This window comes from Ostrinia nubilalis, chromosome 7 (assembly GCF_963855985.1).
Source record: "Ostrinia nubilalis chromosome 7, ilOstNubi1.1, whole genome shotgun sequence".
In the NCBI taxonomy this organism is placed as follows: domain Eukaryota; kingdom Metazoa; phylum Arthropoda; class Insecta; order Lepidoptera; family Crambidae; genus Ostrinia; species Ostrinia nubilalis.
The window spans coordinates 513420-527553 of record NC_087094.1 but is presented as its reverse complement, the minus strand read 5'-3'; the positions used below and the strand labels follow the sequence as shown (position 1 = coordinate 527553).

Sequence of the window (14134 nt, the reverse complement as noted above, 5' to 3'; positions counted from 1 at the left end):
GTTTGTTTGGCTTATGATCTTCAAAGAGATATCGATTTTAAAAACTTCCCAAGAATAACCATTTTATTTATGCAATATTTTTAACATCACGGATTCACAGACCATTATTTTTAAATAAACCGTCCAGTTTCCAAGCTTTCTGATTATAATTCATGAATTATTGACCGCTTTTCGGTCACGTGCCAGGGCACTACAATAGCGCGCTGGGAACGCATTCTGTTTGAACTAGACTTTGAAGATTACTAGGCACTTCACGTCACGACGTTAGTCTACGCCCCAGGGGTATTAACAACAATAGAAGAAAAAGCAGTGTTCAATCAGAATCAGCTCAAATATGCACGATGAAATTGTTTTTAAAACGCACTACATTTAGGTACTTACATGCAATCATTAGAGGAAAATCGATATCAATATATTTTACGATAAGATACATTGAGAATTGTTATCATTCAATAAATCTATGCCTTTGTTTTGTCTTTATTATAATTGCTTGTATATTTACACACCTTCATGTCGAAGCAAATACATCAAAATATTACATGCAGGTCGCACGGAGTTCACGTACAGGCATTGTTCAGAGTATAGGTAATATGAATATGCATGCACACAGTTTTTATGGTTTGTAAGAGTAGGTTAAAGATTTTTTATCTTGTTTTTTTGCTTATAGAACCCACAGCAACAGCTAGGTGAGAAACGGCTTATGATTTATGCGTTGCAGTGACGTTCTCTAGGGAAGGCTAGACTTCCATTGGCTGAAGTGATATTGATGAAGAACAGCTAGATGAAAAACAGCTCGTGATATGCGTTGTAATGACGTCATTTAGCTTACATCTAGACTGCCATTGACTGAAGTGATGATGAAGAACAGCTAGATGAAAAACAGCTAATGATATGCCTTAGGCCTCAGCCTCGAATTCAGCGGGCAGCGGCGCGGGAGCGGGGCGGGCAACGCAGACCCGTTCTCGAAACAAGCGGGCAGCTCGCGCGGCGCTTTAGCGGCGAAGTGTTGTGTTCGGGGTTGTATTGTCGAGATATTTGTTTTTATTCGCAAACGAAATGTCTGAACAACGGCGACAATTTTATTTCGATTCAAATTTATTTCTAACGCTCGATTTATTGTGGGCAAAAGAAGGAGTGCGCTGCCCGCTCGTTGCCCGCTCCCGCGCCGCTGCCCGCTCGTTGCCCGCTCCCGCGCCGCTGTTTTCGAGAACCGGTCTATTTGATTTTACGCATAAGATCCTGCCGCTCCCGCGCCGCCGCCCCGCTGCCCGCTAAATTCGAGGCTGAGGCCTTATAGTGACGTTTTTTTGGAAAGGATTACGTCTAACATTAGACTGACATTGACTGAAGTGGTGATGATGATGAAGTAATGTCTAAGTAATAATTTCTAAACCAAAGTCGCTGACATAGCCCGACGGATTAGCAAGCTGAAGTGCCAATGGGCAGGGCACATAGTACGCAGAACTGACGGCCGATGGGGCAGAAAGGTTCTGGAATGGAGGCCGCGTACCGGAAAACGCAGCGTGGGACGTCCACCTACAAGGTGGACCGATGACATCGTAAAGGTAGCAGGGAAGCGCTGGACGCAGGCCGCTACCAATCGATCAACATGGAAAGCATTGGGGGAGGCCTATGTTCAGCAGTGGACGTCCTATGGCTGAAATAATGATGATGAAAAATTTCTAAATTCCAGTGCTTCTGCGCGATGACGCTGTTTTACTGCGCGCACTGGCAGGCCTACGTCACGGGCACGCTGAAGATGGGCCGCATTGACGTCACCGAGGCGCAGTATTCCATCATCGCCATCCACCTCATCTCCGCGACCCTCGGGCCAGACTTCTGGGCCATGCAGGTAATGCTACCCTTCCTGAGGCCACCTTAGCCTCTGGCAATAGTTCTTTTAAATGGTTTACTCGAATCATGTGCGTCAAATAGATGATAGTATTCTTAATCTAGCGAACACAGGTGAATCTGAATATTGTGAATTAATCACTTCATTGTAATTTTGTAAAGTGAGGTCTAGTTTATGAGTGCCTTTGTTTAGGCGATTTAAAAGGAAATAATGAAGTATTGTTTCAAGAGGAATTATTAGTTTTAAAAATACCCACATGAATACTTAAGGTATTTAAAGAAAAGCTATGTGCTACTATGTATTTGTATGTATTTAAATAAAAATACTATTGTTTGTAGGAAATTGTAAATGCTAATTTCTTATAGCGTGATCATAATTTTACGTCATGTAAAAACTGGAAATATGCCAATGTTTTAAGTAGATTCGAGAATATTGGAAATTAAGCAATACCAATACGAAGTCAGTCATTAATTTGCTTGCAAATACATATGATTTTATTTTCAAAACAGTATATACTTACGTGTATCTATTCACTTTATATGTGTTCCCACATCAACCGTAGTTGTGATCGTTTCTCATACCAACACCATGCCACGTTACCACCAATACCACCCCGTGATGTCACCGATTTGAACCGGCGCGCGCACATGACGTAGGTTGGCGGTGCCATGATAGAGGCGCGGTACTCGCTGGCGCTGGCGGCGGTGGCCGGCGCCTGCCTCACCATAGGCGCGCTCGGAGCCGCCATCGCCACCGGCGGCGTCGGCAAGAACGGCTCCACAGTCGCAGTGAGACCTGCTTGATTCAACATTTACATTGGTCGACTTAGTCGTAGACTTAGCGTTGATGCGCCAATTGGCAAACATCTGTCGCGTTTGAAGCACACAGACGATTACCGCACACACTGAATTCGCGAAATGTTATCAATTAAGACGTGATTTTTGCCATGAGGCGTAATCTGGTGGCGAAAATCGGCACGTGTAAATTCTTTACTGACGTAGCTTGACTGGAGGTTCGGGAGAATATAATCAAGTCGTCCAAATAAAGTAGTTGACAGTAAACATTTGTCAGATAACTTAGTTAACTTAAAAAAAAACGCTGTGTGTCTGACACGATCACTGTTGATGACATTTGTGATAAGTTTATTCATGTGAATTTTCATATTTTTCATAAATAATAGTTACGACTTTCATATCTGAGTTTATTGGGACTTGGCAAAGGGCATCACTTAACTTTAGTCTAATTGTTAACATACTTTAAAATGACTGTTCGAATAATTATTTTTCCTAACAATATTCTCCCGCTCCGCCAGACAGGTGTTAGTTAGGATTTTCGAATGCGTTGGGCTTATTCTTTGTAATGAAAGTCGTCATTGATTATATCTTCATTTATTGTTATACAATCTAGTTATAATTTAGACATGATTGGCATATTCGTCACATAACTCTTACACACGATTTTAGGTTAATTAATTAAATAAGTTTGATGTTAATATGATGAACTTTTGCAATTATTATTTAATTTAGCTTCAGGTGATAAAAGTGTGTAAGGGTGTGAACAAATACGTCCGCTTCCATTTGGTTATTCCTCTGACAATATTGTTTTCATTGCTTATTATCATGTGGGTTTTTTTAATAGCATGTTTAGTTCACGACTATCTTTGATTTCTAGGTTATGCTCACTGTTTATTCCAATTTATTTTTGTAAATCGAGCATGATCTATAGGGTCTTGATAGTTTTAAGTATATTCATTACTGTTGCTCTTATGTGTAGGTTTATTGGTATTGTCAAGTGTTAGAACTGTTATTATAGTATCAATGTGGCTGGTTCGTTCCCGTATACAATATATTTTGTTGTCCTTTATCATGTGGGTCTTCACTCATTTGTACTATTACAATCATTTGTTTTTACTAATATTATTTTGAGGGGCTAACATGGCGACCAACTAGCTCTGGTATGTGTTTGTCAAAATATGGTGATTTTTGCATTGTAACTATCTAATTGATATACATTTTTGAGTTGTGTCATGTAGGTAGTTTAACTGAACTAATTATCGTTGTCGTTTCATTATTTTGGGTTTTTAAAGAATATAAACAGTCTAAATGAAGACTGTACACGCTAATAACGTATTAAATGGTTATAGTACTATTTTCGCCCTTGACAAATGTGGTTTAATGAAATAGTTAAGCATAAATTATGAGGGAGGTTACAATGTCAGCACTTGGCACTTGTCTTAACATGTTTACATCTGGGAATGGTGGAACAGATCCCAGTGCTGGGAGTGCCGCTGTGCCTGGGCGCGAGCCTGATGTGCTACGCCGCCCAGTTTTACTTTGTCACCAACTTCTCCTCCACCTTCCGCGTTAGGGGCTGCGGCAAAAACGGATCCACAGTGGCCGTAAGACAAACATGAGTATAACGCGATGGGCGCGACGATTCAGTCATTTTCTAGCTTCTGAAGCACGCTGTCAGAAACTTAGTCAGATAATTAAGTATCTTCCAATATAATTTCCAAACAAAGTAATATAATTTCATCTAAATGAGTTTCGGGCAGTTTGCTGGAGGCGTGTTTACACTTTGAACTGTACGGCAAAACAAATTACGTTGGCCGTACAATCGGTATAAGGTTATCTTATTGTGACTGGGTCGTCGATTAATCTTACGATATGACTAATCTCAATTGCATTCATTAAGACACGTAACCAATCATCCGCACTCGGGGTACATGTATAATACACGGCAGACGTTGAAGGAAACCGAGCACTGCTTATGGTCCTCCGGTGGGATGCCACTATATTGATGAGTGAAGACAGCACATGGATTCTATTGGAGCGGTTCGTTAGCGGCCATCGTTTAGAATGTACCGACAATTAATGGCATGTTATTTTTTTCTCTGATATGTCGCCGCTGCCGCCCACCGGCCGCTAACCGCATGCTGACATCGCGCCACCATATCACGCCGCATGCCACCGACTAACACCACAGTTGCCGACTGTAAACGTCAGTCTGATCATGATCTCGAACGTGGTGGTCAACCTCCTGGCGTTGTACCTTATCTTCGGCTACGTAAATGTGATAATGAAGGGTGGAGTGGGGAAAAACGGCTCGACGGTCGCAGTAAGGACATAATGATATACGCATTGTGCCGTTAACACTAACATGGCCGCACAGAGTGTCGCGTGACTAACGACTGGCCTCACGAATGCCTTAGAACGCTGGCGGACAGATGCTCACAGTCGTCGGGACGATCGTTTGTGGTTGTGCTGTGTTCATGCATTTGTTTGATCACCCCTGGGACGCTTCGCATGCTGTGTTTCGTAGTAGTTTTGTATTGCTCGCTTTTTGTTTGTATGTGCAGTCGCTTTTACCGTTTAGTTTTTGTTGTGTTGGTTGTAGCAATGTTACAGCGAGTTTTGTTGCCAGGGAACGAGCATCCTCTCGCCGGTGATTCCGTTTTCGTTCGTGGTGGTGCCGGCGTTCATCATCTTCCAGAAGAGTGAGTCGCAAGTGTACGAGAACCACCCCGCTTTGTACATCTTGGCCTTCGGTATGGTCGCTGCCAAAGTCACCAACAGATTAGTGGTAAGTATTACAAAAAATGAGCTATGTTCGTTGTAAATAGAAGACATAAGCACTAATACGTTCTACATACGTAACAAAATTTAAAATGAGAGTTAGGCTGTTTTAAAATTTTTCTCTTTCATTTTCTCTGCAGCACCAAAGCACCAAACTTTATCCGTAAGGCCCAGAACACACGGTAAAACGCAAACCTTTTGAAACCGGTTTGAACTGGTCAAACTGGTCGCGTCATGTGTGGTCTCTCAACAGAATCTATGGCAGAAACTTAGATGCAACTCAAAAGTAACTAGAAGTTGCAGTTACGTAGCAGTTGCGTTTCACCGTGTGTTCTGGGCCTAACTGTAAATAACCGAATTTTTGATGATTTTTGACGTTTGTCAAAGTTAAAATAAGATGGTGCAACCCAACCTAACTATTCTAACAACAAATGCCATAAATAATTTAAATTTACTTGGAGATTTCTTCCTATATTAATATTCTCATCGTGCGTTTCAGGTGGCTCACATGACCAAGAGCGAGATGGAGTACTACGACTGGTCGCTGCTGGGCCCGGCCATGCTGTTCCTCAACCAGTACTTCAACAACGCGATACCGGAGTACTACGTGCTGTGGCTTTGCACGGTAAGTTCTTAAGATTAAGTATGAACCTAAAGACTCGAATTAGTTTTACATGTTTTAAAATAAAAGTATTGTTAGTCGATTAAGTTGGCGAAATAGTGTCGTCATCGAATGAGGGCTATCGTTTTTATATTTACCAGTTGGCACTTATGAAGAGTAACAATATCTTGCTCTACGGTGGAGCCAACCTACTGAGTGCAAATGCTACAGTGCTCGTACCGATTCAGCGTCCCTGGCCGGCTCTGTCTTAGTTACTAGTTGAATGATAGTTGTTTCCTAATTTTTGTCTTAAAACTTGTCAATTTTAACTTACCAAACTTAAAATTTGCATGGAATTTATTGTCAGAAACTTAAAATTAGTTAAATAATTTCTTCAAACGTGTGCGACCTTAGTAGCTGTTCTATTTGTTATTTTCGTGGATAACGGTGCTGGTTGTGCATTTATTTAAGATATATCTGTAAGACTTTTTGTAAAACCGTTTGTACAATTGTTTGTTGTCCCTAATAAAATAAAATAATAGTACCTTACTCTACAGCGGTGCCATCTGGTGAAGGCAAATATGACAGCCCTCATTGTGTTGCCATGCAAAAAGAATCGTACTTTGACAGCTCATAAAAAGTATACCAATATATCAGCGTCAACTACAGCTGTAGTGTTGTAATCAAAATGTTTTCCAGATATGGGTGTGCACAGACCTGGTCCGGTACTGCGGTCAGATCTGCCTGGAGATCTGCGCGCACCTGCACATCCGACTCTTCCGGATCGCACCCGCACCGCCCGCGCCCGCGCCGCTGCCGCCCGGCCTCAACGGTACGGCGCCGCGCCGCGTGCCACGCCACGCGCGGAGGCATAACTCGCAGGCCTAGGCCGTCAATTATACTGTATTGGACCGCCCTAATACTCCCTAAACCAGGGATGGCGAACCTTTATGTCTCAACGTGCCACTTTTCCGAAAAAAATGTTTGATGTAGTCATAGACGTGCCATCAAATAACACCTAATGCTATCAATGAGGGGTATAGATAATACAAGTTAAATTTTGTGATTGGTGGCGTGCCCTAAATATTGTGGCGCGTGCCATCGATGGCACGCGTGCCATTGGTTCGCCATCCCTGCCCTAAACTATAGGTGGCTTGACGAAACTTGAGGCACTCACTGATGTAATATTTGACCGCCCTAACGCTAAGAACTTATGGCGCGATTTTCACCGCCACGGACGCGGTTGAAAATCGCGCCGTGAGTTCTTAGCCTAATACTCCCTAAATATAGGTTGCTCGACGAAACTTGAGGCACTCACACTGATGTTATTTGACCGCCCGAATACTCCCTAACTATAGGTGGCTCAATGAATCTTGAGGCACTCACACTGATGTTACTCCCTAAATATAGGTGGCTCGATGAAGCTTGAGGCACTCGCGCTGATGTAATATTTGACGCCCGAATGATGCGTCCATATTGGGCGAACGGACTCGCGCAGCACGCTGGTCATCCTACTCACCCTCTTGAGTGCGCAGGATGTCGAGTTTGCCGCGCGAGCCCGTTCGCCCAGTGTGGACGCACCATAATACTCCCTAAATATAGGTGGTTCAATGAATGTTGAGACACTCACAGTGATGTAATATTCGACCGCTCAAATACTCCCTAACTATAGGTGGTTCAATGAATGTTGAGGCAAACGCACTCTCAGTCTCTCACTGATGATTTGAATACGGATCGCAGCCGACACATAACACGTTCAAGTTCATACAGGGTGTGGTTTTGTAAAACAACGCTTATCTCAGTGGTGGTTGTATATAGGGTATGCAAAACCGAAAGTTTATCAAAAACCGATTTTTTTTTCGGTTTCCAAGTAAAAAAACCGGTTTTCGGTTTTTAATCGGTTATTGTTCTATTTTTTTTTTTTCAATCAACTAGTATAGTTACATACAGCGATTTGTTACGTCCTGTCCGTTTTGTGTTAGATTACATTATTTAAGAGAGGGTTATAACAGTTTTGATAAATTTAGCTTATTCATTAGGCATTATAGTAGTCCAGTCAATGAATGCTTTAACGACGGTGTAGAGAGAAATCCGTGAAACACAATTTTTGACCTCGGGACTTTATTTAGACTAGTTAGGAGGTGAACATAGCAAAAGTCCCCGCCCTTAGCCCTTGAGCCGGCGGGGAGAGGGGGGTTTAAAGGTACTTCTTTTCGGTTTTTCGCTTAATCCTCGAAAACTATGCGTCCTAGTGACATAACTATTATGAACCAAAAAAAGCTTATTCAATTTGCTACAGGTGAGACAATCAAGTTTTTCTATATCTTTTATAGTTTTCACGGCATCTGCTCTAGAAGGTCTGCTATATTGGAAATTTTATTTTTGTCTTACATGTTCCCATCAGGAGAAAATCGACTAAATCAACATTAAGCAAACATTTAAGACATGCGGGAGCATGTTAAGCCTAGTTCCAGGGAGGGGACTGCACTGTGCGTATATTTAGACGACCCAATTGGAGCCACTTTTGACTCTTCATCACTCAAAAACTACTGTGCATTAACACTTCATATTTGGCTCATGTGTTAAGACTTGCAAGATAAACATTAGCTTCAAATTTCATAAATATATCTCAAACGGTTATTAAGGTATTGACGTTCAAAAATCGACATTTAGAACACTAAAATATATCTTTCACCTGTGAAATGTTAAAATTTACTGGTTTTTTATTTGTTCCTTTGTATTTACACATCTACCTATCTGGATGCCAAATTTGAACCTTCAAGGTCATCTGGAAGTTGTTAGAATTTGGTCTATAGGTCAGATATGTAGATTTTTGGACGTCAATACCTAAAGAACCGTTTGAGGTATATTTATAAAATTTGAAGCTGATGTTTATCTTGCAAGTCTCAACACATGAGCCAAAGGACAATGACCAAAAGTGGTCCAAATGTCCACCACTAATGAGACCTATATTGGCTTATGGTCCATTAAATAGAGATAAACTTTCAGTATGGGACGAAAAAAAAATAAACTGTCAGTAAAAAGTTATGACTGTATGAAAAATTGTAGTAGTTTACGCGCTAATCTCAGAACCTACTGGTCCGATTTGAAAAATTATTTTTGTTATGGATAGCCCATTTATCAAGGATGGTTTTAGGTTATATAACATCACCCTACAACCAATAGGGGCGGAGCAGCGACCACCCGACCATAATTCCAATATTGTTATCTTTCTTCTGAGTTTATTTTTTTTTCTTTTAGCGAGAATCTAAGACGGCACACTAAGCGACATGACATAACATGCATAGATTAATCCAAAATGTGCGATGGATAGAATGATATCAAGAACATTTTTCAGATGAAAAGGTAAAAAACATGACTTTTCATTCAGTCATAACTTTTTACTGACAGCATACTTTTGATTGCGCGGTTTGGTTATAATGAATCAGTATTTAGTAGACTATTTTACTACATAGGTCTCGTTAGTGGTGGACATTTGGACCACACTCCATACATTTTTGGTCATTGTCCTTTGAAGTGTTAATGCACAGTAGTTTTTGAGTGATGAGGAGTCAAAAGTGGCTCGAATTGATTCGTCTAAATATACGCACAGTGCAGTCCCCTCCCTGGAACTAGGCAACATGCTCCCGCTAGTCTAAAATGTTTGCTTAATGTTGATGGGAACATGTAAGACAAAAATAAAATTTCTAATATTACAGACCTTCTAGAGCAGATGCCGCAAAAACTTTACAAGATATAGAAAAACTTGACTATCTCACCTGTATCAAATTGAATAAGCTTTTTTTGGTTCATAGTAGCCATGTCACTAGGACGTATAGTTTCCGAGGATTAAGCGAAAAACCGAAAAATGGCACCTTTAAACCCCCCTCACCCCGCCGGTTCAAGGGCTAAGGGCGGGGACTTTTGCTATGTTCACCTCCTAACTAGTCTAAATAAAGTCCTGAAGTCAGAAATTGTGTTCCACGGATTTCCATCTTATAATGTTTTATTGACTGGACTAATAGGCACATAATGCATAATGAATAAGCTAAATTTAACTCAAGGGATGGTGGTTTATCTCCATTGTATGTAAATTGTCAACGAATACGTTTTTAAATTTTGTTAATTACCACCATGTACGGTCAACAGCACGTCAACGTAAACACTGTGGTATCTTACGTAGTTGCGATAGGGGCGACTTTGCAACGAAAATGTATAGCTTGATGTGCTGTCGACTGTACGTAATGTACATCAAAAACGTATTTGTTTACAATTACGATTGATTTAAGCAATATCTTAAATTAAAAAGTAGAATAAAATGTAAAAAGCTTTATTTGTGAACGTTAGGTGGTATTTCTGTCAAATTTCAATACACTAAGTATTACAGTAATAAGCTTCTGCAGATATCGCAAATAAATGAGATTCAATGTTCAAAACAATTCAGAAATAAAAACTGTTCAATTCACTCACACATAGGTTAATTATTCACTGCAATAATCACCAACTATCTGAATCGCGGGGTGGGTCATGTCAGGTGGCGGGCGCGGGCGGTACGAGTCCTAAATAATTATCGGGGATTCCCCGTTCAAAGGTAAACGACGGAGTAACCAAGTGACAATGTTGCCAAGTTATAAATTGTAAAATAACCAAATATTCGTCAAATATCAAAATACCCAGGTTATATTATAATAAAATGATATTGATTATTTATGGAATTTGTTACGTGTATACAGATAGAAAAACCGATTTAAATCCGGGTTTCGATTTTTAAAACCGGTTTTAGAATTCGTCGAAAAAGGGCGGTTTTTCCGATTTTTCGGTTTCCGATTAACCGGTTTTGCATTCCCTAGTTGTATACATGAAAGTAATTACAAGAAAAATATAAATAAAATTTTAACTATTACTTTATTAGTAAAAAACCTTGTTCAAAAGTCTCTCAAAACTTTCAAGACGGCGCTTGTTACCGCCCGCACCACCCCCGCGTGCCCCGCTACATCACCGAGCACATGCGGCCGCCACCCCGAGGGAGCGGGGGACTGACCGATAGCTCGCCCGCGTAATAATACTATTTTCCTGATTTCATGGACTTTTCCATGATTTTTTTTTATATTTTTTTAGCACCCGTGTCGCTTATTCTACCACTCCTGAGATAAGCGTTGTTTTACAAAACCACACCCTGTATATCGAATACACTAGCCACCTCAGCTCTTGTTAATGTCTGCAAGCGAGACGGAAAGCACTTGTCAGTCCCACTACAGCACAAACAACGTATGCAGATACAAATCTTTGGTCGTGTTGATGGCCTCAACTCTCGTTGCGCGACCTACACCGACTCGTCGATTAACGTGGTTATGTAGGCCCGTGTATGTGACGCTCAAAATCCGATTCTTACTCAAAAGCGCGTTTTTATAAGCTGTAACAGTTAGATGATTAATATTATGATTATGCCTCTTACGAACCACTTCGAAAATCATGACACTGTTCATACATAGAACAGAAAGGGTTGACAATAGTACGAAAACTTGTGACCTTACGTGACAGTGAGCACATTTAATTTGTCAGTATTGTGGCATCTAACCCCTTACTCTCTCTTTCTCTATGGAATTCTCTAGCTGGGACTATCTTAACGTCACGACGAGATAACTATAACAACAACAACCGCACCACATTGGTTATTGAAAATAGTTCAAAATCCAATTATGGACTATACTTAAAAGACAATGCCGGAAATTGGCGTCTTTTTTTTTTCGCGCGGCCATAGACCAAACCTTGTTTTTTGATTACAAAATAGTGTAATAAACCAAACTTACTACGACATGTATACCTCTAAACTCAGTCTGAACTGAGTTACGAGCATTAGAAGTTTGATGATTTTCATACTAGATTTGCTTTTTGCGCGCAAGTTTTGTAAGAAATTGCAACAAAATAGTGACATTGTATGTGTAAACAAACAATACCATCCATTAAAGGCTCCAGACATCAGTATGCAGCAGAATCAGCGCAATAAAAAAATAGCGCAATATTTTGTTGCAATTTCTTACAAAACTTGCGCGCAAAAAGCAAATCTAGTATGAAAATCATCAAACTTCTAATGCTCGTAACTCAGTTCAGACTGAGTTTAGAGGTATACATGCCATAGTAAGTTTGGTTTATTACACTATTTTGTAATCAAAAAACAAAGTGTGGTCGATGGCCGCGCGAAAAAAAAAAGACGCCACCTTCCATACAAAATCTGGCATTGCCATTTGTTAAACCTTACGTTTCTTGCCATTAATTAACCTCATTATTTATTGGTTAATATTATAGTAAAACTACGTCATTGTTAAGACAAATTAAGATTGTTGGCTATATGGAATTTTGCATCACCAATGGGGTATACCGATGTGACCGTGTACTCTATCGTATTGCTCTTCTGAAATGCCTTCTTCAAGATATCTTTAAAACATCACGACCAGTGATTTGAAATAGTCAAATACCTGCCTTGGCTAGCATAAAAAAAAAATGATTCGATTATGTCACTTTTCAAATGATATTAATGAAAAACACGCGTCTAAACATAAAAGAGAACAAATTGCGATCTGTATTAGAGTAAGCTCATTAAAATGTGACAAGATCATTTTCATTTTGGGTCATCCATAAATGCCATATATTTGGAGTAGTAAAGTGATACGTGTGTGTGACTATAAGGGAGTTAGCGGTTTACTTGACAAAACTGGTTAAATCGGTGGGCGTGGCGAGGCTATGTGTACGTTATGGTTGGCCCGTACGTGCGGAGTAAAAAGAATGGAACATGCCCGAATGCGTTGTTGCTGTTAAGTTTGAAATGTTCGTTACTCTTTTATTATTACTAATATGTTTTGGTTGTCAAATTTTCACCTATCTGGGCTACGTCTGTGAATAGCTTTGAACTGTTGTTTTGAACGCGCGTTGTATAGAAAATATATTCTCTTGTCCAAGTTGTTGTATGGTGCAAATATAAGTTACTTTTAAAAGAGGTATTATTTTTATTAAAAACAGTTATGTTCAAAATCCTTTTACTAATTTATGGTACGGTTTAAATGTGTTAGTATATTTGTATGATAAGTGTGGGCTATGTTGGTCGCCTTGTGTCGTGTATTTGATTTCGTTTGTAGTAATAATGTTCCATTCCTTTTAGTCTTGGCTAAACGTAAAGCTAGCACTATCTATCTTCTTCCTTCCTAGTCTATTGCCTATTTTATTATAACAACATTAAATGATATTTAAGTATACTTTAGGACTTGTAGGGACGTGAAAAATAGATTTGACCTTTGTCCTTTTAGGTGTGAGGAAATAAAACTAAGTGAGACAGGAAATAATACACAACGATGTATAGAATATGACTCGAGCAATGCTTTTTACGCACCGTCGCGTCTTTAGTTGTCTCTTTCTATATATCGAAATGTATTACATCTTGCCAAGTGTTATTATTAGTGGTTATTTGTACAAAATGTTCGCAATAAATGAAGACGAAATAACTCGGTCCAATATCGTTGTCGTTGTAATTGTTTAACGCACACTTCTGAGCTGTAAGTTAAGTGTTTGTACTTAGAACTCGGTCGATGTGGAGGATAGGATTGGTGACTTAAAAGCTGTAGGAATTCAAAGTTAATTCGTCAAATTATTGCAACTTGAATAGTAATATAATTACTACTATATTCTTAATTGACTCCCAATGACTACATGCGAACAATGAATGAATGATCTCACGATGAAATTGTTACTCTGTTACAAAAGTTAAATTTTACACATGAAATAACGTCCGCAAATGCCAACTAACAACAATTAAATAAGCATTTTAGATAAATTTTAGATTAATATTTGTTTAAAAAATGAAATAAAAATTTAAAAACTACAATCTCGAATAAATAATGCAAAGTTTTATGTATATTCGTTTTTCCTGTAGATTGTGAATCCGCGGGTAGTTTCCGAATATTCATAGAAGACTACGATCAGTAAGTCGCGAGTGGCGCTAGTGTTGTCAGTCGATAAATAATAATCGATTGATTTTGCAGTGATTGCTCGAATGTCTTGTCTCTTATTTTAGAGCGGTGTCGTCTATTCACAAACTCTTGCGATGGATTTCTT

The 14134-nt window shown here is 39.6% G+C and overlaps 1 protein-coding gene across 3 annotated transcripts in view; it reads left to right on the top strand.

Annotated features, from left to right (window-relative positions):
* The window catches only part of LOC135073031 (cholinephosphotransferase 1), a 30536-nt gene that overhangs the window by 12958 nt on the left and 3444 nt on the right, over nt 1-14134 (top strand). The window contains exons 3-7 of one of the 3 annotated variants that reach the window (XM_063967035.1): nt 1694-1852; nt 4119-4250; nt 5276-5434; nt 5927-6052; nt 6728-6860. In XM_063967035.1, the coding sequence (XP_063823105.1) occupies nt 1694-1852; nt 4119-4250; nt 5276-5434; nt 5927-6052; nt 6728-6860 (709 nt within the window). Of the gene's footprint in view, nt 1-1693; nt 1853-2508; nt 2641-4118; nt 4251-4837; nt 4970-5275; nt 5435-5926; nt 6053-6727; nt 6861-14134 lie in introns of all 3 variants that reach the window. The other 2 variants (XM_063967036.1, XM_063967033.1) reach the window with 2 other exon arrangements.